Source organism: Gymnogyps californianus, chromosome 7 (genome assembly GCF_018139145.2).
Source record: "Gymnogyps californianus isolate 813 chromosome 7, ASM1813914v2, whole genome shotgun sequence".
Taxonomy (NCBI): domain Eukaryota; kingdom Metazoa; phylum Chordata; class Aves; order Accipitriformes; family Cathartidae; genus Gymnogyps; species Gymnogyps californianus.
In genome coordinates this window covers 13,619,046-13,639,370 of record NC_059477.1, presented here as the reverse complement: position 1 = coordinate 13,639,370, position 20,325 = coordinate 13,619,046, and the positions used below count along the sequence as shown (strand labels likewise).

Below are 20,325 nucleotides of genomic sequence, written 5' to 3'. Positions count from 1 at the left end.
ACAGCAAGGAGCGATGAATATCTAAGTTTCATAAAACCCACCCACTCTCCCCCAAGACTTTCAAACTGCTATCTTGCAATACACCACAGGAGATCATGCAGAAACATCAAACAACCTTGCAGCTGTGGTTACAGTGCTAAGCCTACCCTGCCTTTGCGCTTGTGCTGACAGAGTACCACTGCATGCACCCAAGTATTACAGTGTGCAGCCATATAAACACAACCCTCAACATACACAAGCAAAATATTCACACTGAATAGTATAAATCATGCTAGTGTAAACTGTGTTTGAACAAACCTTATTATGAGCGAGGAAGACTTTACCAGTCTTTTATACTCCACAAGTGTGGATCCCTCTGCCCAGGGAACTCAAGGCAGAAGTCAGCTTAGACTCTTCTGACTGCCTTTACCTACCTACGATTTAACTGGAGATTACCCAGGCAGAAGTCTTTACAGAGAAAGCAACATAACATGATGGTGTTCTCTGTCTACCAAACTTAAAAATGAAAACAAGATCCCACAAAACAAGGTCAAAATTGTTGTGTTTACTCCATACCGATAAAAATTCAGTTGTTACCTAAACATACAAAACGAGTGCACCAAGTCTGAACAGCAATTACCAGCCAGAAACTTCACGATTCCACTACAATATGTTATATATTCTACTAACAGACAAAACATTTTCTATCTGTGGCACAAAAGTGACTTCAAGTGTGGCAGCCATACTAACTCAGAAGACTCAAAATACGTATGGGTCACATAACAGTCAATTCATCATGATAAAAAGTGACCATTACGTTTTGGCAAACTGGCTGTGTTTCAATACTCAGTATGATGCAAAACTCTCCTCCTAAAAATCCTGGATAGTGCAAGCTAGAAATTGTGTTCAACAGCACTAGACAGTACTCTTTCAGATCTTCACCCTAACTTATGGCTAGTAATCATATATAACAATCAGTGTTTTGCTGAAATAAACTAAGTTTCACTGCAGCTTAAACCCTGAGGCAGTTAAAACCCCACTGATTCATGCAGCCCAATGAAGTGCAGGGGCCAGTCAGAAACAAGGATAAGCCTTACTCCAGTACGTAATTTTTATCTCACCAAGCTCTTAAAAAGAGGTATAAATTTAATGCAGTAACAAACAGGAAGGACACAGACATACATAGTAAATGCTTGTAACAGAACAACATGACATTATTTCAGTTAACTCACAAAATGCTCTGTTAGAAACTTAATCAACAAGAAGCCTTGTTTCTCATATGGCTGCATTTTAGATCTTAAAACAAGAAATGATAATCAGAAAATGTAATGCTTAACAAAGTTAATCAATCTGATAAACCTATACAGATACACTGCTGAATGCCATATTTCATAGTGTGCAAATCTTCTACCCTAACTTTTCTTCCCAGAAGTGATGGGGAAATGACAGTTCACAAGGTTTCACAGAGAGAATACTACACAGCATTTTGGCTTTACTCAGTTTTGGAAAAATCTCATTGTACATGAGGTTTATGTTAGCCATTAGATGGTATCAGTGTGCATTGTGGAAGAAATTACTGATTTCAATAGTTAACTGGTTCTCCATTAAGTTAAACATAATTTAAATTACAGATGGAAGAAATCCTTTCCACTTACTACTTAAGCTTTCTCCTCTTCATTCCCACCTTTCTCTTTCTTTATGAACATAGCTAGTGGATTTAGAGGCAGGATTTAAAATAGTTAGCCTGCAAAATAAAACACGATGAGCCTAAACCAGACCATTAACAATCCTGGTTTAGATATGGAAGGCTACATGCAACCCTTATGCTGTCAGAAAAACACTTCTGTATGTGCAGTCTGTGCAAGTACAAAAACGTTTAACATGATAGAAGCATGCTTCTCCAAAGCCTGGTAACTCTGAATATACAGATGATGTAAATAGCTGGCACATGGATTGTTTTAATTGTGTCTCCTCCAGTTTCACTGTTTGGCAAAAACTTTATGAGGCCTTGCCTTGAAGCTAACAGTTCCTCAGAATTCTGGGTAACTGCCTTAAAAACAGGTAGTGTGGTGAATTGCATTTAAATCAGATGTGCTGATAAAAGAATGTATTTTAAAAGCCTCAATGTTGCTGTGAAGGAGGAGGGTCTCCAGGTATTGGGAATATAAATTTTCTTCTTAAGGTATATGCCGGTTGGGGCATCTGCTTCTTCGTCCCCAAGCGGTCAACACGTCTGCCCACATCTTCATTAACTTCTGTAAGAATCGACAAAATATCTTCACCCCTACAGCCAGAAGGAGAGCAAAAATAAAAAAAGATGACTTATTAATGAGCAGATGGCACTCCATTTAACACTTCCCAGATCATCTAGAAGATACAGTATAAACATTTAAAACACAAAAAAGAAAACACATAGTTTTCTCTAAATTTCTCCTCTTTTGTTCTCATTTGAGTCACATTAAAAACAGAAGACCTTTTCTTACTCTGTCTTGCTTGATTCAACCACTAAAGAAAAATAATGGAATAAAATATTTTTACCTAAATCCACTCAAGAAACAGATGGCTCTGCCTTAAAGAATACAGATAAGAGGTTTTGAGGTTTTTTACAATAAACTTCACATTCTCCAGTGTATCTCTATGGTACTAGCAGTGTTAATGTACATTTATCAGTGGCAAGCAAACAAATCATCAGTTTAACTAATTTTGTTCACCTCAGAACATGGGTTAGTGTTCCCATGTGAATTTGCCTTTGGAGAAAAAAAAATGGGGAAGTTCCTCCCATTTTTTCATGGAAGAGCTAAGCAAAGTATTTACCTTGGTACCAACAACTGTAGCTTGCTGCACAGGGCCTGAATATACCAAGCACCCTGCTGAATGTGCCGGAAAGAGACATATCCATCAATTGTGGCCATGCCTAGGAGGAAATCAGCCTCTTCAGGAATACTTTCAGAAGGAGAAACACTCTGTTGCATGGAGGACAAGTCAGGAATTCGTGCGTCAGGTTCAACATAGACAGGACACTGTATCTCTTTACCCTGGCATGCTTGGATAAAGAAGAGTTTGGGTTTTTCAGCCAGCTGTGGACATTGTTTGGCAGTGAAGTGGGACATGATCATGCGGATTGATACAAGTTCCTCATCTTTCCCATAGATCGCTCCTGACTCTCCATGAGATAGAATACAACATATAAAACAGTCCCTGTCTTTGTGATCTGGCAAACGCTGCCAAGTTCGCATGAGATCTTTAATCTCCCAAGATGTCAGATCCGTGTAAGTCCTCACATCCAGACCAAGCCATGTGAATACTCGCTCCAGTTCCCCTGTAATTAAAAGAAAGATAAAAGGAAAAATTGAGGCAGTAGAAAACAATTTTATGAAGTCATCATGCAAGCTAAGCTGAACCGGGAAAGACCTTACACCCTGACACTTCTGCAGATTCATCCTTATACTAGTATCAACTAAAGGTTAACTGGAATAAAAAAAGATGGCATCAGCTCACAGAGTTCCTGGATTTTTCTAGACACATTTCAGAAAATACAATAATATTTTACAATGTATAATGACACACTAAGTGAGCTCACAAATGACACCTGAAAATATGAGGAATCCCCCCCCCCGAGTTTCAGATTAGATCTTTCAAAATCTTCCTCACATCATTATTTTCCAGTTGCAGTTTTGACTATTAGAGTTTCATACACAAGAGATAAACAGAATGAACAGAATAAAATAAGAAGTATGCACAGAGTTGCTTGGTTATGGAATTTTGCATTGTATTATGTAGAATGATGGTTTAGTTTAGTTTTAGTTCTTTATTCTAGCTATAGATAAAGGCTAAGTAAAAAGAGATTCTTAAAATGATTCAAGGATGATCCTGCTGCATCAGAAACTCAGTGGTTACTCATCCTTTAACCCTTCCTCCCCTAGGATACACAAATGACATAATTTAACACATATCAAACATTTTACTCTTTATTAATATTAACTAACTAAAATATAGACAATAAAATACAGAGCAATACTAGACAATCAGCTCACATGGGGAAACACAGAGACTAACCCTCAAAAAAATCTCACTTCAGTAACTTACCAGCATCTTTGCAAGAACCCTTTCTCTCCTGAAGAGACCTATCGAAGTTAACATTATTAATAACAAGACAAAAACCTCTGTGTGGTCCATCCATTTTGTAGCTTGTCATCTTCTGTAGAAAGGAGAGGAAAAAAGCTTACAGCCTCAATGAATTTATTCAACTCACTCATATTTCCTTAACATGTTTCAAAATTGGCATGCAAAAATTAGAGGCACCTAAGACTGTGAGTTACTTTTGAAAAGCTGGAACTCAATGGTGCCTCCTTGTGTGAAAAGCATGGGTGAAGCCTCAAGCACACTCTGTCACCATACTATCAAACTGCAGAGGAAAGGTTTAGCAGCTGGGTTGGGCATCTGTGTGCAAAAGGCAGGATTCAGCAGCCAAACTTTGCAATCTGAATTGGTGATGGGGATAGAAGTCCCCAAGTGTTTCCAATGTCACGACAGGATTTTAACTTCAGATGGCAGAGGGTTCACAGTGAAACTACAGGATGTTAGACATCTGAAGTTGGTTTTTTTGAGAGTAGTGATGAATACCTGGAGCAGGTGGTTCATACCGATCCACTGGAAAGGGATGCAAGCAGAACAGAGATCTCAGAAGTGCATAAACCTGCCACACTACCAGTTTTGCTAAGACTTAAAAGTTACCTCCGACTCTTAGGAAAGAACGTTTTAAAAACTGAAAAGTCACCAAAACTTCAAGTACTATCTCTTCAAGTCCAACCTTGGGTTGAAATAAAAAACTCCGACCACTCCAGTTCCTTTCTGCTCACTAGAGAGAGCAACAAACACCTGCTTTTGTGCATTTTAGTAGAACAAAATGAAGGCAGCACTCCAAGCTCCTTCAACAGCAGCAAGAAGTACTTTTGCTACAGCAGTCGGAACATCAGGTGATGAAAAAATATGTTATAGCACAGAACTTCAAGAAATTAAATAGTTATAAACAAATGCAGCAACTTGCTCCCTCAATATCCATGCTCATCAGAAGGAAAAAGCCAGAAGGAGAATTCAGTGGTTACACTGCTGTACAAGGTTAAAGAGTGCACATAAGGCTTCTAAGAAGGGATCTCACAAAAGGGATATTTTCTCCTCTACCAAGGCCTCTGGTTTATTGAGGAAGACTGTTACATGCCTGCAATAGCTTACTAAAAACTCTTGCCTTCTTTTATCCTTCTCACAAGGTCTTTGCATGCTACCCCTTAATCGCTTTTAAATTCAAGATGCCCTGAAGCTTTTTCTACGCCAGATCCATAGAGAACTGTGAAGCTATGTTTGTCTTCATGTCTTGCACATTCTGCTGTCATCTCTAAAATGCACAACTTAAGAAAATGCCAAATGTTTTGCTTGTATCAGGAAGATAAGCAGATGCACTGATGTGTGGATAACATCAAAGGTATTATGCGTGTTTTGCCTCCACCACACCTTTCAATATTGGTAAGTTTCTGGCCTCCAAGGTTAAAATATTCTCTGAAAAATTCCAGTTGATCACACAACTCAAAAAACTTCATGAGACACACAGACATCTCACAAGTCCTTGCATGATAAATGTCATTACAGGGATGAAGACCTCACACACCCACGTATTCAAAAAGAAGGATTTAAGAGATTGTCTCAAACCTTGGATTCATTTTCTACATTGCTGAATTCTCTAGGCAGCTCCAGGTTCATTTCAGAGAAGCCGTGTGTAAGACTGGCTGCTTTGTTATCTAGGAAAAAAAGATCAGCATAGATATTTTTGAAGAGAAATCCAATATTGGTGAATGTGGCAAAAAGGAGTTTAGCTACAATACAGCACTTTTTGCATTTGAAATACTGTTTCATTGAAAGGAATAATTCCTCCATATGAGATAGCACTGTCATGTTCAAAGGATCTATTCTGAACATGTCTCCAGTTATTTTTATTACATATACTTTTGTGACAAAGGCAAGGTTTCTATTTGTATTGGTATCGTGGAACAAAGATATCCATGGTACAAGGACAGATTCTACCTGAGACATTCAAATGAATTTTTCATTTGGAAATCAGCTTAGAAATAAACTGCATTGTAAGAAGGATCTGCAATGTTACTACTGAAGCTCCCATTACAGATTTTTTTGTTTGTTTGTTTTGTTCCTGAATCACTGATAATAACTCTCAGACTAACTTTCAGAGCAAGGCTGCACTGACAGATCTTGAAAGTGGAAAAGAGCCGATAGATGTTGTACTGCTATACTTTGCCACTGGTCTATTTGACGTGGAGTCACAAAGATGGATGCAAACTACCCACTATTATTTGTACAGAATCTTTTCAGAGATCTGATCCAAAACATAACTTTATTTATTGCTGCTTCATTTACTTCTCCTTCTGAATGCCCTAAAACGCTTGTCTCCTTTTGTACAAATCATACACTATTTAATGCATTCAAAACATCCATCTCTACCATGCAACACTCCCAGGCTCTTCAACATAACGATCTATACAGCAAAAGAAGTCAGAGGTAAAATCCTGCACCCAAAAAAATAACGTCTCAGTTTTATAAACAGTCATAATGTCCCATTCTCTTGTCCTCCCATGGATATTTAAACAGAAAACTTGTTTTTCGTTTTCAGGAAAGAAATCATCTTTTTGCTTCTAATCAGACCAGCCCTTATTTCACTTCCCAGAAAACACCTTAGTTAGTTTCTAGTAAATGACTGACAAAGTACACAGGATTTGCCAATTTTCTCTTGCCTCTTTTATATAAGAACAGAAATCCTTCAAATCTATTTGTGCAGAAAGCAAAAGACCCTTCCAAGAAGACAGCAAGGTAAGTGTGTTGCATTAAACCAAATGCTAGAAATTTCCCAGAGAAAGTAAAGGAATGCAACGTTAAACATAATGGTAATAAAAACCAAACATATTTTCAGAAATTCTTACCATTGATATTAGAACTGACAGATTTGATCGAGGTCTCCTATTTTTTGAGTGGGAGAAATACCATGTTAAAAATCATTCTTATATATAATAAGTTTTCATAGTGATTTTAGCAAAATAGGCTTAATACAAAGCTCTTTAAGTAGTGAGTAGGACAAATACCGAATTCCTAAGAGCAGCAAAGCATTTAATAATGAAATTACAAAAGACTTCCCCACTTACAGCAAATCTCACAGAGCTGGAAACAACTATATTTTCTCTTAAGGATAAAGGGAAAACAGCAAGTAAGTTTCTTTCACTTCCAAATGATCCTCTCACTATAGGGGTAGGCAGTCACTATAAACAAAATAAAGGTCCCAACATAGTCCCATATCAATTCTCTCAGATAGTCAATTATTTGAGTATAAATTGTTATAATTAGTGATTCTAGTCCTGCCTAAGAGACATCTTCTAGCAGTAAGTGTCAATGGTTTATTATACAGCATGGAAAAAGTGTATAACCTCTCATCATTTTAAAGAAAAATCAAACATGATCATGAGGATTATGGAAACAGTCTCTTAGTCTTTTTTTAAAATTCTTTTAAATCTATGTTTTCTTAATAAAACTACATTCATCTTCTTACTGTGCCAAGTGCCATGCATGAAGGCTTCCCCAAACCCTCTGCACATGTAGAACAAATATAGCTCAAAGCAGCAGTAATGCAAACCCTTCTGATACTAAATAGCTCATTTTACTCAGCTCTTGTCTACTAGAATTTCACTTCTGGGAAGCATCCTTAGAAAGATCACTGGTTTTCCTAATTCAGAACTAGGTTAAAACTCCCTCCCTTCCTCTCCTCTTCCCCAAAAAAGAGATCAGTTATAGCCCTGATAAGTTTCCCAATCTGATTCATCATGCAGCTGCAGGAAGGGTTTAACTGATCAAGGACTGGTACATCGAGAAAATGGGACCACTTCCTTTAGCAGCAGCAGCAGCAGTTTGAACTGATCATCAAAGTACTGTGTTAGCCTTTAGAGACAGTTTAGTGTTGATCAGCCGAAACTTTAAAAATCAGCACTGACTGACTCATTCTCTAGAAGGCACCTGTCTAGCTTTTTCTCTCACTCATCTCTCTTCCTAACATTAATTTTTTTCCCCAATTGCACATGACCAGCAGTAGTAATTTTGACTTCCACTATTTGATACTATATGCAGCTGTATTTCTTACATGCTGAACAAATATGCTTGTTCCTTTCCTAAACCAAGTAAGAAGATTTAGCAAAAAATCTCACAGCCAGTATGGTTTCAAAATAAAGGCAAGAAAAAGAACCCAACCCCCCAAACCACTAAAACCCAAGTTCGCAGTATGTACTCCAGTGTACCTGTGGGGAAGTGAATACTCTGATGTCTCCAGTGTGAGACAGTGAAGATTCCTTGACTGGCAGAGTGTTCTCCTGCTGAGGCAGAGACACTAAGAGCAGAAACAGACAAAATGAGAGAAGCCAAGTGCCTTTTAGTTAAACTAGTATGAATCTGCACAGTAGGCAAATGCGGATCTGTACTTACTGAAAGATATATTAAAATAGAAAGCAACTTTGAAACACTCTCAGAAAGCATGGGGGAATGGAACTCATGAAACGCTGAGTACCCTTGCATCTACTGGGGAGATGTAGCTTTGTACTTCCCAGAATTTGTTTCCCAGTGCTTAAATAAATGGAAATAGAACTTTTCCCCCAGTATGCTTATAGTCACTCCACAGGACGTTAAATGAAGGAATATTACAAACTGCAGTATAATCCCTGATAACGTGAATCACACATTTAATAATAAAGCCTACCACATACCACACATGCACACACAGTTTGCGCGGCCAGCTTATTAGCAGGCAACTGCCTTGTTGTAGCGTACATTCATACATCACAAAGTGCCTTTTATGGGACATTCATAATCATCTCAATACTATTCATAGGGAAATGGAGAAGTGCAACATAACTATAAATAGAGTTTTAGTTTCCCAGCCTGTTCTGTATGTGCTGGACTGCTCTGTGCGTTCTCAGATATTCCAGCATGTCACTACTGGAATTCAGGTAGGAAGTAATGCAAGCTAGGGACTGTTATGCCAAATTTGTGTGTGAAGATGAACGATCCCACTCTAGCTCCTGTTACAGCAATGCACACATAGGATCTTGAGGTTCAGTTGCCCAGACCCTTTTAGTGCTTCCTGCATTTTAGCAAACCTACTCCCTGACTCTGAATTTCTCACCTTTTGCCCTTTTGTAGCAGTTTACTGTTTCCAGGAGATCAGGTGAAACATTCATACAGACTTCCTCCAGCATCTGTACATTGTTTTCAGTTAAAAGGCCCTGTTTTTCCAATAAAATCAGCAATTCCAGAGCAGACTGACAGCCAAAAGGAGAGAGTAAAATATAGTTATTGTTCCTTAGAACTCAAAACCTGCCTCAGCCCTGTCTGCCTCAAACAATCACATTATTATCTGCTTTGCTTCCTACCAACAAGGTCCAAGCAGTCAATTTTACATCACTGTGGGAGGTGGAAATGTTGCTCCACGGAAAGCTACTGGTTGCACTATTATTTGGTATGGTCTTGTTTAAACAGATTCACCCAAACCATATTAATGACTCTTGGCTTCAAGAAGGCTTTATTGCTGTGAAACGGTACCAATGACATATGGACATGAATCTCCTTTGCACATGGCTCAAGCAGGGCAAAGATTTGATCCGTCACCCTTTTATGATCTAATGCAAGACTGTGGACTGTCAGTGATTGACCTTGGCACAAAGCACCAAATTCCACACTTACCTGTCAGCAGCTTCCTCCTTGCTAACCCTATAAACACTGACCAGCTTTGTTGCAGATTATGCCCTATTCTGCCAAATACTTTTTTCTTCATGTTTTTCCTCCTATTTCCCCCCCTCCTTCTTCCCTTCCCGCCATATACACATTTGGCTCTCTCCTCACATACAAGAGTTATCCGTCGCTTTGGAAGACATTTTTGCAGGAGGAATATGATATCCTTCAACATCTCATTGGTAATGTTCTCTGACAATTCATACAGCATCTGCCTGTAACAGAGATCCAGTGAGATAAAAGCAGAACAGAAGATGGTGTAGAAATTAAAAGCAATCTGAGAATTTAAAAATTGAAAAGGAAACAGTATGGCATAGGTGGCAGTAATGGAGAGAACAGAATCCCACTGCAAGCTTACCTGTACGGAGACACTCTTCCCTTCTCATGCAGACATTCTTGCACTTTCTCCTTGGTATAACCAAGTTTCCTAAGCAAGGAGTGACATTTCATTCTGTATAAGAGTTCAGCTAGTAGGAAAGTATCTTCCTCATTCAGATATTCTTCAGCCATGAGAAGCTCAAAGATATCCACTGCTGACTTCACACTTTCTAGTTTTTTGAAGGGGAGCAAGTCAGTACAGAGAAATTTTAAAGCTGCTACATCTTCAGCCACCAGATTTTCATCAATGAGCAGAAGCTGCTGACGGAACTTCAAGCTGACATCAACCTCCATGTTGCTGGAACCAACGGTCTCTCTGCCTGAAAGTAGAAAGCAAACGCTAGTAACACTTGAATCTTCAATACAACAATCCTTGTAATAAGATTTCATCCAACAGCTGTTTGGAAGCCCTGAATTCTCTGCAGAAGAGGAGTTTCCTTTTAAATAAATTTGAAACTTACTTCCTTCTCCAAACACAAGACTACAACGAAGACCAGATTTGGCAGAAGCTCTGAACAACCCAGTCTAAATTTGAAGTTAGCCCTGCTCTGAGCAGAAAACTGGGCTAGATGACCTCAAGAGGTCCCTAAGTTCTTCTATTTCTTTCAAACATCTTCCATGTTCAAATCTTTGCTTCTCTCCATTGTACGTGGGAAGAGTTCCTGCAGTAACTTATTACAACTCTCAGTGGTTCACACATGTTCCTTGATCTGCAGTCCAAGGCCTCATTCTTCTCTGGCTGTAGCAGGGAGGTGTTCCTCTGTTACACATCTGACACCCAAGCTGAAGCTGTGGAATATCTGTCCACTCCCAGTCATACCTTGCTACCAGACTGTGTTTCACATTTGGCATAGGAAAACCCTAAAGCCTCCCTTATAAGTAAATGTCAACTAAAATGTAATAGCGCTCAGTGCCCAGTCTAAACAGGCTCTGCACAAACAACTCAATCTCACTCAAGTTTAACAGAGACTAATCACCCTTCCACTACACTAACTTCTTCCATGTAGCCTAGGCATTCTTTTCTGCCTGTGGAAGGTTACATAGGTAAAAAGGTGCTTCAGTGCCTTCTGCCCAAATGGGCAGACAGGTCTTTAATCTTTTGTTCACAGCAGCTGGAAGCAGCGAAGCTTTCTACACGAGGGAGCACAAGAAAAAAATCAGGGAAGCGGAGTAGGGACAGAACCTCTCAATCTGAAGCCTTTGAAGCATCTGGGAGGACAGCTCAGCAGATACACCACAGAGGACATCATAGCACATGGGGGCACAGAGAAGAGACTATTGCATTTTTGTGTTCAGAGGCAGATAGAAAATCTGATCCCCAAGTCCAGATGCCCAGTTAGGAAACCAGATTTGACAGAATGCAGGAATCCTGAATTGTGTCCTGTCCCTAAGTCACAAGTCAGAGCCTCTGCCAAAAAAAAAAGGTCAGATTGCTTTTTCCTGTATTCAAACTTACTCTCCCCTAGCTCAATAATTGTTCTTCACATTCCTTCTCTCCTCATATGAAAACCCATGTGTTGTGACATCCTCTTCACTTACGCTGCTATCAAAAAGGTTCAGATCTCAGCCTGTTATCTACACACAGAAATTATATCACAGTAAATCAGACTTCAAATTCATTTAGCTAAAAGCTACTTTAAAACCTTATCTAGACACTTTAATCAACTAAATTTAGCAGAATAACTTAGGTTAAACTGATTCCTGCCTAAACTAACAAGCCTATATAATCCAGGTTCAAACTGAATTATGACAATTCAGAATTTAGAGCCAGTGATTTCAACTAAATGAGTTAAAAAGTCATCGCTTTAGGAGAACAGAGACAAGTTGTGTGTACACCAGGTGTACATAGTCATTTCATCAGCCAATCAAAGTGAAGCAAGATCCAGCACAAATTCTTCCATCTCCCTTTAAAATAGTTTTCAAGTCTGTGTTGCTGCCATTCTTGGAAAGCTTTTTTCACTCCAAACATTTCCAGCTTGAGTTTGGAACAGCCTGTCATAACCCAACTACCCTGAGCAGTTATGCGTTGGTAAAGGTTCAGACTGCTGAGGAGACAGATCCGGACTATCCTCTGCGGTACAATGCCCAGATTCCTACTCAGCTGCCTTACTTCCGCCCAACTCTTTAAAGTAGTTATACGTCCAATACCAAACCAATTTCCACAAAATAGTATTTGAAAATAGGAAATAAAAGACAAGTACCCATTGGGTTCCAATAGGAAGAGAATTAAACCAGTTAAACATCAGGATTACCAATATATGTATGTTTTATTAAGCATCCAGGTATGCACTAATAGTTGCTATATCAGATCTAACTTTATTCAGATAGTCGTGGATAAAAGTATATAGTAATTTAATAGTAACAAAAACGATGATAATACAGATAACACAACTGCAACTGAAGTGACTGGCAGTGTCATACGGTCAAGCGTCCTTGGCTGGGAGGATGTCACTGCGCTAGTGAGATCATCAATTAGCTCTGTCCTAAAGTCAGCTTTTATAGAGAAACGTTGCTTTACCTACGTGCAATTGCTTGCAGCTGTGATCCGAAATAAAACCACAAACCACAGGCCAAGTGCTTTTTGTAAGCATCCTCTGTGTGTGCTTGTGGTTTGTAGGCCAGCGTGCACCCTGTCAGCGCACACCATCCTGCCTAGAGAGAGAGAAGGGCGGGTTCGGTCACCACGTACCCTCAAGACCTCTCAACGTGTGCTGCATTTACTAGCTGTCTGTAACCTCTCTTCCCCCCCTCTGTACTGAGGGCAGGCTGGGCTGGCCCTCTCTCCCAGCACTACAATGAAAGGAAATACTGCTGGCTCACTGTCTGCTGATCCACTGCTCAGCTTACTGCTACGGTGTTTTTAGAATCCTCTACAACTTTGTGCATTTTACAGGCCATTTATAAAAAATCACAGTAAAAAAGAGAGACCTAAAGCAAAGAAGGAAAATGAACAAACAATCCCTATTCCCATAAAACAAGATGATGCTAAACACCTAGCACTAACACACATGGGGCCCAGAACATACCTGCTCCCCACGTTTGCCATGGCTCACCCTAACATTTACAGCTAGAGCTAGCAGGACATGGACAGGCAGAACATTGACACAGAGAAAAGTGATGGATCAGCATCTCTAATTTACGTTTTGCGATATACCCTTATGTTGGAGACATGCAAGAAACAAAACAAAGCATGCTACTTAGTTAACGAGGCACGACCTTGAGAAGAGAAACAAGATGACACCATAAGTCAGCTGAGTAAAGAAATACCAAGATAAGCGCGAGGGCAACTTCGAGTGAACTATCCTAATTAACATACTAGAAAACCCTCCCTCGGGTAGGGAGAGCCCCCTACCAACACAAACCCCTTCCTCACAGAACATGCTCAGTAAAAAAGGAGAATGCTGTGACTTTAAGTGGGGATGAGGCTTGCGAGAACCAATAGGAACGAGGGCAACTCAGCGAAACTGTGAAAGTACTGATAACTGTTGCTCGAAATGTATAAAATGCTTTACCGGGTGTGCTAGCTTTGTGGAGTTACCACCTAGCACCCATCTCTGCGCAGACATGAAATAAACAAATATCTCGACCCTGTGTGTTAATCGGCTTTTTTGCACACCGGGTAAAAGAATCCCGATTTTTGGGACAACACTTAGAGAAGGAAAATCACATAAAATAAGCAACGAGGATTATCAAATTACTATTTTTTCCTTTACAGTTTTATTGATTGGGGCACTGCCAGACTAAAAGATTTAAGAATAATGCAACTACACAGAACACAATGGAATGCCGAGGCTCAGCCCACAGCCCCACAAGCAAGTGGAATATTCAGCTCCGGCCCCGCGGGCAGCCCGGAGGCAGCTGCACAATAGCGGAAGGAAGGAGCGGGATTTAGGCTCCGGACTCGGGAGCTGAAACCTTCCTTCGTTCCCCCTCCATTTCAGTCCCGCCTTTCTTACCTCTTAAATTAATTCCGACCTCGTCCCCTCTCCCGGCAGCCACTCTGGGGGCGGAGCTCAGCGCTTCCCGGTTTATTTCCGGCGGCGCGTGCCTAAGTGCTGAGTCACGACGCCGGGCCTCCCTGCGGGGGGGCGCGGAGCCTTACGCCCTGCCGACGGCGGGACCGGCCGTGCTGCCAGCCCGAGGCCGTGCAAGGAGCAGGCGGCATCCCCAGTACCGCGGGCGGCAAGTGGGACAAAGTCGATCTAGGGGAAGGAGTTGGGGGCACGTCCGCGGAGCACGACACCGCTGCCAGTGGGCGGGCGGGCTCCCACGAAGCGCGGCGCGCCCCGCGGGGATCGGCAGCCCTTCCTCTGCGGCCGGGCGGGCTCCCACGAAGCGCGGCGCGCCCCGCGGTGATCGGCTGCCCTTCCGCTCCGGCCGGGCCCGGGCCGGGGCCCCCCCAGCACTCGGCCTCAGGGCTTGTGAACCTCTTACCCGTCCCCCCGGCCGAGGAACTTCCCTAGATAGTCAGAAACAAGCAACCGACAACGCTTCCAGGACGAAATACAAGTGACCAGTAACTCTTTTCGCTTTTGCCGTCAAGCCATTTTAAAGCAGGCTACATCGCAAAAAAGCCCCAAAGATTTTTGGCAGATTTTTTTCACTGACAAGAAGCTTGAGCGTAGTGCTTGTGGGAGAGGGCTTCAATGGTGTTTTTATGCGGGTCTGTCCCCTCCACACCCCTGCTGCAGTAAGGGGGAGGAGGAGGAAGGTGAGCAGGCCCTGCTCGGTGCAGGGTCCTTGGGGCTTTCAGCATCTCTGGTGACACCTGTATCCCCCCCACACCCTCGGGTCAGTGGAGCCAGAATGGGAAGAGTCTCCCTGCTCATGCCAAAGAGCTGCTGTCCAACACACAAACAATGGCCGAGTTATCTGTTGAAACTAAACGGCTCGCTGTCCTTTACTCACTCAGCTCACTTTAATAGAGCTGTAGAACTTTACAGCCAAATTTAACAAGCTGTAGAGGTCTACAAGATGACCAAGAATTTCAAGAGTTATTCAGTGGTCTAGAGGGAGATGGGAACAATCAGTCTGACTGCATGCAGAAATTTTCTTCAGAAAATCAGCTTGAAATCCAGCATTTATAATTTAGCAGTAACAGTAATTTAGTAGTAGTAGTAGTAACAGCACCAATTTTGCCAGATTCAAATCACATTTCTTATGATGTTTCTACAAAACAATGAGAGTGACAATACACTCTCAGAGCAACACAAATTTTAAAATACAGCATGTACAGAAAGGCACAATCCACAAAACCAGAATTCCTAAAAGACTTGCAATGTCTTATTGATTCTAATACAGAAGCTGAAAAAAAGACTTTCTCCAAAACAGCCACAGAAAAGCGGTCAAATAATTCAGTACAGGAGATATAGTTTAAATAGGACATAGTCAGATACACAGCAGATCATCGACACAGATGGCAGCTTCTCAGCAACATCATCCTGCATGTCAGAAATGTAAACCCTGGATATCAGAAAAGAATTCTCAGAAACTGTCATAAAAAGCTTCTCTGACTCAGGTATCTGTAACAGGAGTCACTGTTACTTCTTATGCAGAGTTGAAAGGGGAGATCAGACATACAGCATGCTCCATCTACAACTGTTAGCACCATAACTTCCACTTGAACATAACTTCTTTTCTGGATAATAAGTTGGCAACCATTGTAAGACGCAAGTATGTAACAGTACAAAGTAAACTGGATTTATGGCTCAGTCACATCAGTGTTGGTGGCTGAGATAAATCATGCAACTTAAGTCTGGTGCAAAACACCACAGAATGTCCTGCCTCATGGGTACACCTTCTGAGCCACTGAAAGGCATCATCTATATTCTGCCAATTCTCTTTTCCCTCTTCCATATATACGGCACATACAGAAGTACAAGAAATTTCTATTTCAGTTATCAGAAAGCAAAACTAAAATTCAGTGCCATGGAGCAGTGAGTCTGACAGCCTTGTTCCAAGCACTGACAATGCAGGAGCAGAGGAGTGGCTTGTTTTATCTTGTTCAACAGCAGGTTCTGAAAACTAGACACTTTGGCAGTCCGTGACCATGAAATTTCATCAGCATGTCACTTTTTTATGTTCCTGTGCTAACACCCTAAACTCATGATGTATCCAGAATTAATTCTTTTCCCCCTTTTCTTCTGGCTACTGAAAGGAAGTTTGATATCATTCAACCACTCTATCTGCAATACATGTACAACTTGATGCAACCCAGGCCCTGCATCCAGTCACTTGCCAGACTCAGGTTTTAGGTGCACAGTACAGCAAGAACAGACAGTCCCTATCACATGTACAGAGGGACACAAAAAGTTATGGGAGAAGTGACAGACTTCTGGCATAACAGAATTCCTGCGTGTTAATAAATACGGACTTCAGTGCTACTTTTCACTATGCAGCAGAGTACAGGGAATCAATCTACCCACATGCCACTCTTCAAAGAGGTGTCAAGGCAATAAATACTGCTTAGATGAATGATTACAGAATGAGTACTGCTATGGTTTAAGAATCTACTGAGGGTCAAGATATCAGTGTTGAAAATCAGTATCTGACATCCACGAATGTTACACAATACATGACATGTCCCCACAACTCTTTGGTCATTAGAGGGCTGTGATCACTTCCAACCCAAGCAGCCAGACACAGAGTCCCTTCCTTTTTCACTGCAAGGGTTATTTACAGGAGCCTCTACAGTTTTCAAAACAGCGTTTCTTCGTCATTTCTTAAGGAAGGGGACGTAGACTTCACTTACTGGGTCATGCACTAAGGTGAAGAACATGTACACTTCATAACCCCCAAACCAAACCTACATTGTCACAAAACTATCAGAATATATTCTATTGCTAATATTTTAAGTAAATAGTTGTATTTAGCATCACTCAAAAAAACCCCAAAACAACCAACCCACAAAACCCCACCACATCGTTAGATCCTGTAAAGACAGCCACTATGATTCTTACTTCCTTTCTCCCTTTTCTCCTGTTTTCTTCTTTCTCCTTCCAATATTGATGCTTTATTTCTCCTCCAAATCTTCTTTTCCCTACTTGTTCTTCTCTTGGTTCTCCCTACCATTCCCCTTCTTGGTCCTGCTTGAAATTTCCATATTTCTTTCCCTCATCTCTCTGCCTCCTCTTGGTTCCATTCTCCCTGCTTTTGGTTGTCTATAAGGCAGCAGAAGTGCTCATCACATGCAAAAGCTAGTAAGGGAAATGGGAAAAAGTTAAGTTAATTTGTGAAAGAAATCACATTTATTAACATCACATAGATATATATGATAACTAGGAATCACATCTTATTTCTACAACCACAGAAAACATCTTTCTTTCACCATTTGCTTCATTTACCAACCATACAGGAAGTAACTTTTAAGATTCCAAATCTGTCATTTTATCATCCTTCTTTTATGCCATGAAACATGAGCAAGGTGGAGTTTCAAAATTACACTTGTGCTTTATTTTATTGTAAGCTAGTCAGTTATTAAATATTCAGTGTTAGAAATGAATGCTATTTTTATTACCTACCACATATAATACAGACCCTTCTGCTGATGCAATGCAGGAAGTTGTCTACTTGAGTGTGTGGAATACATATGAGCGTAATTTTAAGACATAAAATATTTTTAAAGCCAGAAGCAATATGGCACTAATTTAAGAAAAGGACCAGTTCAATAGGCCTTTTCTTAGAAAACAGTGAACTGAAAGGAAGACCTGCCCCCTCGCCCTGCCTCGGTATGACGCATTTATTTCCACACCTATAACATCATGAAATTGGATTTAGTATTTTTACTTTAACACCCATAGAGAACAAGCTTTTAGAGAATGTCTGAATTTTGCAAAAAATTATCTTCTATTTTTCCTCTTATGCCTGTGCCTACATAAAATTACAGTAACACAAGTAACATGTACCCATAGTTTAACATAAAATTTGGGATTGCATTTCCCAATTCAAAGCTATTAAAAAGTTTCCATATACTTTCATTAAAGAGGCCACTATAGCTTATGAAGTGGAAAGAGAAAAGTATGGAATGCATAGGCTTGCAATACAGGTGAATTATTTTTCTAAATTGTGCAAAAACTTCTTCTCATCACAACTGTGTATGTAACTTCCTACAGTTAACATGCAGATAAAATTGAATACAAAATTAAAAAAGATAACGAGTGAAGATCTAATCACAATGATATAAAATGTACTTTATATATTATACAAAATGGTACATTAATATAAATAAATATATATTTTAATATTAACATTTTATATGGCTAGTTAAAGACAATAAGGTAAAACTTGTTCAGTGGGTTTCTCCTCTTCATATACTCTTAACGATCCTCATCAATCAGTGGTTTAGGAACCTCTTAAGCCAGGAAGAGACTGGGTCTACATCACATAGCAAGGAAGGACTCCTGAGCACTTTTTAGACTTCGATGTCTACTCTTTGCCAAATAAAAGTGATTTTTACTTTTAATTATAGAAGCTACTTGAAAACTCATTTGTTCTTTTCTGAATGAAACTTAAGAAGCTTGGTTTCAAAAAAAAAAGTTAATAAAAATGATGTGAAGCCAACACCTAAGAAGTACAACATAATATCGAGGAATAAAAAAAAGTCACTGCTACCAGAGTAAGTTTACTGGCCAAGCCCTCCTAATTATTATCAATATACTAGTGTATACTGATAGTATACAATGTATAGTATCAATAGGCTAGCTGCCTGTTAGACTTGGGTCTACAATGAAAAGCATTGTTGGTGAAGTTATATATGTAAGCACAGCTGCTTTTTGCTCAAATCAAATGCAGCTACACTAGCAAAAAATCTTTTTGCAGTATATTTACTCAAGGAACTAGCATACCCTGTACTAGCAAAAACCCCTTTCCTTTCTGCTTGCATGAAACACATGCCAGAAGGATGTATGGTGTAACTACACCAGAAACCAAGCAAGGCACGCCAAGGCCTTGAATCTTTTTCCTGGACAGGAGACTATTATGAGTATTAAAAACTTGCAAGTGGCCTACTTTAGGAGGGAAGATAATGCCATAAATTCAGTAACAATAAGTTTCAATACAACTCATTCAGGTTATACTGTTATATAACGAGCAGGTTAACAGAACACTTCATGTTAGGCATCTGCTACACTGGAGAAAAATTTCTCTATTTAGGACAATTTTCACTCATGTCTTTTTCAGAAGAACAAGGGCAACTTGGAAAAAAAAATTTAATAAAGACATATTCTTTCTCATAAGCAAAAAAGCAGTGAGGGTGGGGTGTTTAATCCAGTCTAAAGAGCCAGTGGCTGCTACATGACATTTAGGTTCAAATATGATAAAGTGTACTTTTACAACTATGCCTGGTGCAACAAGTGTGAATCATGTTTCAGCTTCCACAAAACATCTGCCAAAATCCCACATTTTTTTAACTGTGTGGTAGATTACTGTAAAGCCCTGCCACATGTAGACTCATTTTTGCATCAGCGGAAAACAGTTAGCCCAAAACATGGCAGACTCTCACATTTATTAACACATAACCCTTGTGTGCTGTGGACAGCACTGATGACACAGGATTCTGGGTGAATCACAACCTCTAATGCAGCGGGCAGATGGAATCCCAATTATTTAAAAGACCATTTCTGTCCTCCTCCTGTTTTGCTAGTCTGTGGAGGCACACAAGCCAGAACTTGTTAATGAAGAACTGGCATTGCTGGGTAGGCATTCTTTCCTGACACATTTTCCATTTTTAGGTGCTGGGGAAAGTACCCAGTGAGTTTCAGTGGTTTGCACTGGCTTGTATTTGTTTTAAGCATCAATAGAAGAACCTAGATCAGTGCACTGCTAATAGGTATGCTAAAAAAACCCAATGAAACAATAAAAACACAAACCCCTGGAAAAACCAACAGCTATACAGTTTAGAGCTCTTTCCATCCTGTTTACCTGTTGTACTTGGTTGTAAGATCTGTTGCAGTGCTATATGATAGCTGCCATTCTCATCCAAGCTTTCAGAGCCTTCTGTATTAAAATATAAAATCTAGTGCCTTAACACACCAAAATGGTTCTAGATCCCTGCGTTTGGAAGCAATAGGCACTTTAGATATACGTGCAATAACAATGCATAAAGTAAAAGTATGATCCAGTTTCACACATAGTAAGTGTTTC

The 20,325-nt window shown here is 40.1% G+C and overlaps 1 protein-coding gene across 1 annotated transcript; it reads right to left on the bottom strand.

Annotated features, from left to right (window-relative positions):
• Window positions 1–524: 524 nt before the first annotated feature.
• CASP10 (caspase 10) lies at window positions 525–20,162 on the bottom strand. Its single transcript, XM_050900451.1, has 11 exons — window positions 20,104–20,162; window positions 17,145–17,381; window positions 10,166–10,505; window positions 9,923–10,022; window positions 9,203–9,338; window positions 8,322–8,410; window positions 6,963–6,999; window positions 5,683–5,771; window positions 4,066–4,177; window positions 2,794–3,298; window positions 525–2,263 (listed from the first exon to the last, which is right to left on the bottom strand). The coding sequence occupies exons 2-11, from the start codon at window positions 17,254–17,256 to the stop codon at window positions 2,101–2,103; spliced, it is 1,683 nt and encodes a 560-aa protein (XP_050756408.1). The 5' UTR covers window positions 17,257–17,381; window positions 20,104–20,162; the 3' UTR covers window positions 525–2,100.
• Between the last annotated feature and the right edge of the window lie 163 nt (window positions 20,163–20,325).

Excerpts from the sequence above, each read along its gene's own strand:
- CASP10 (XM_050900451.1), bottom strand. The coding sequence starts at position 17,256 with ATGGTAGGGAGAACCAAGAGAAGAACAAGTAGGGAAAAGAAGATTTGG. Across the intron at positions 10,023-10,165 it reads GGAAGAGTGTCTCCGTACAG|GCAGATGCTGTATGAATTGT; the intron begins GTAAGCTTGCAG and ends TCTCTGTTACAG. Across the intron at positions 5,772-6,962 it reads TGTCAGTTCTAATATCAATG|ATAACAAAGCAGCCAGTCTT; the intron begins GTAAGAATTTCT and ends TTTTTTTCCTAG.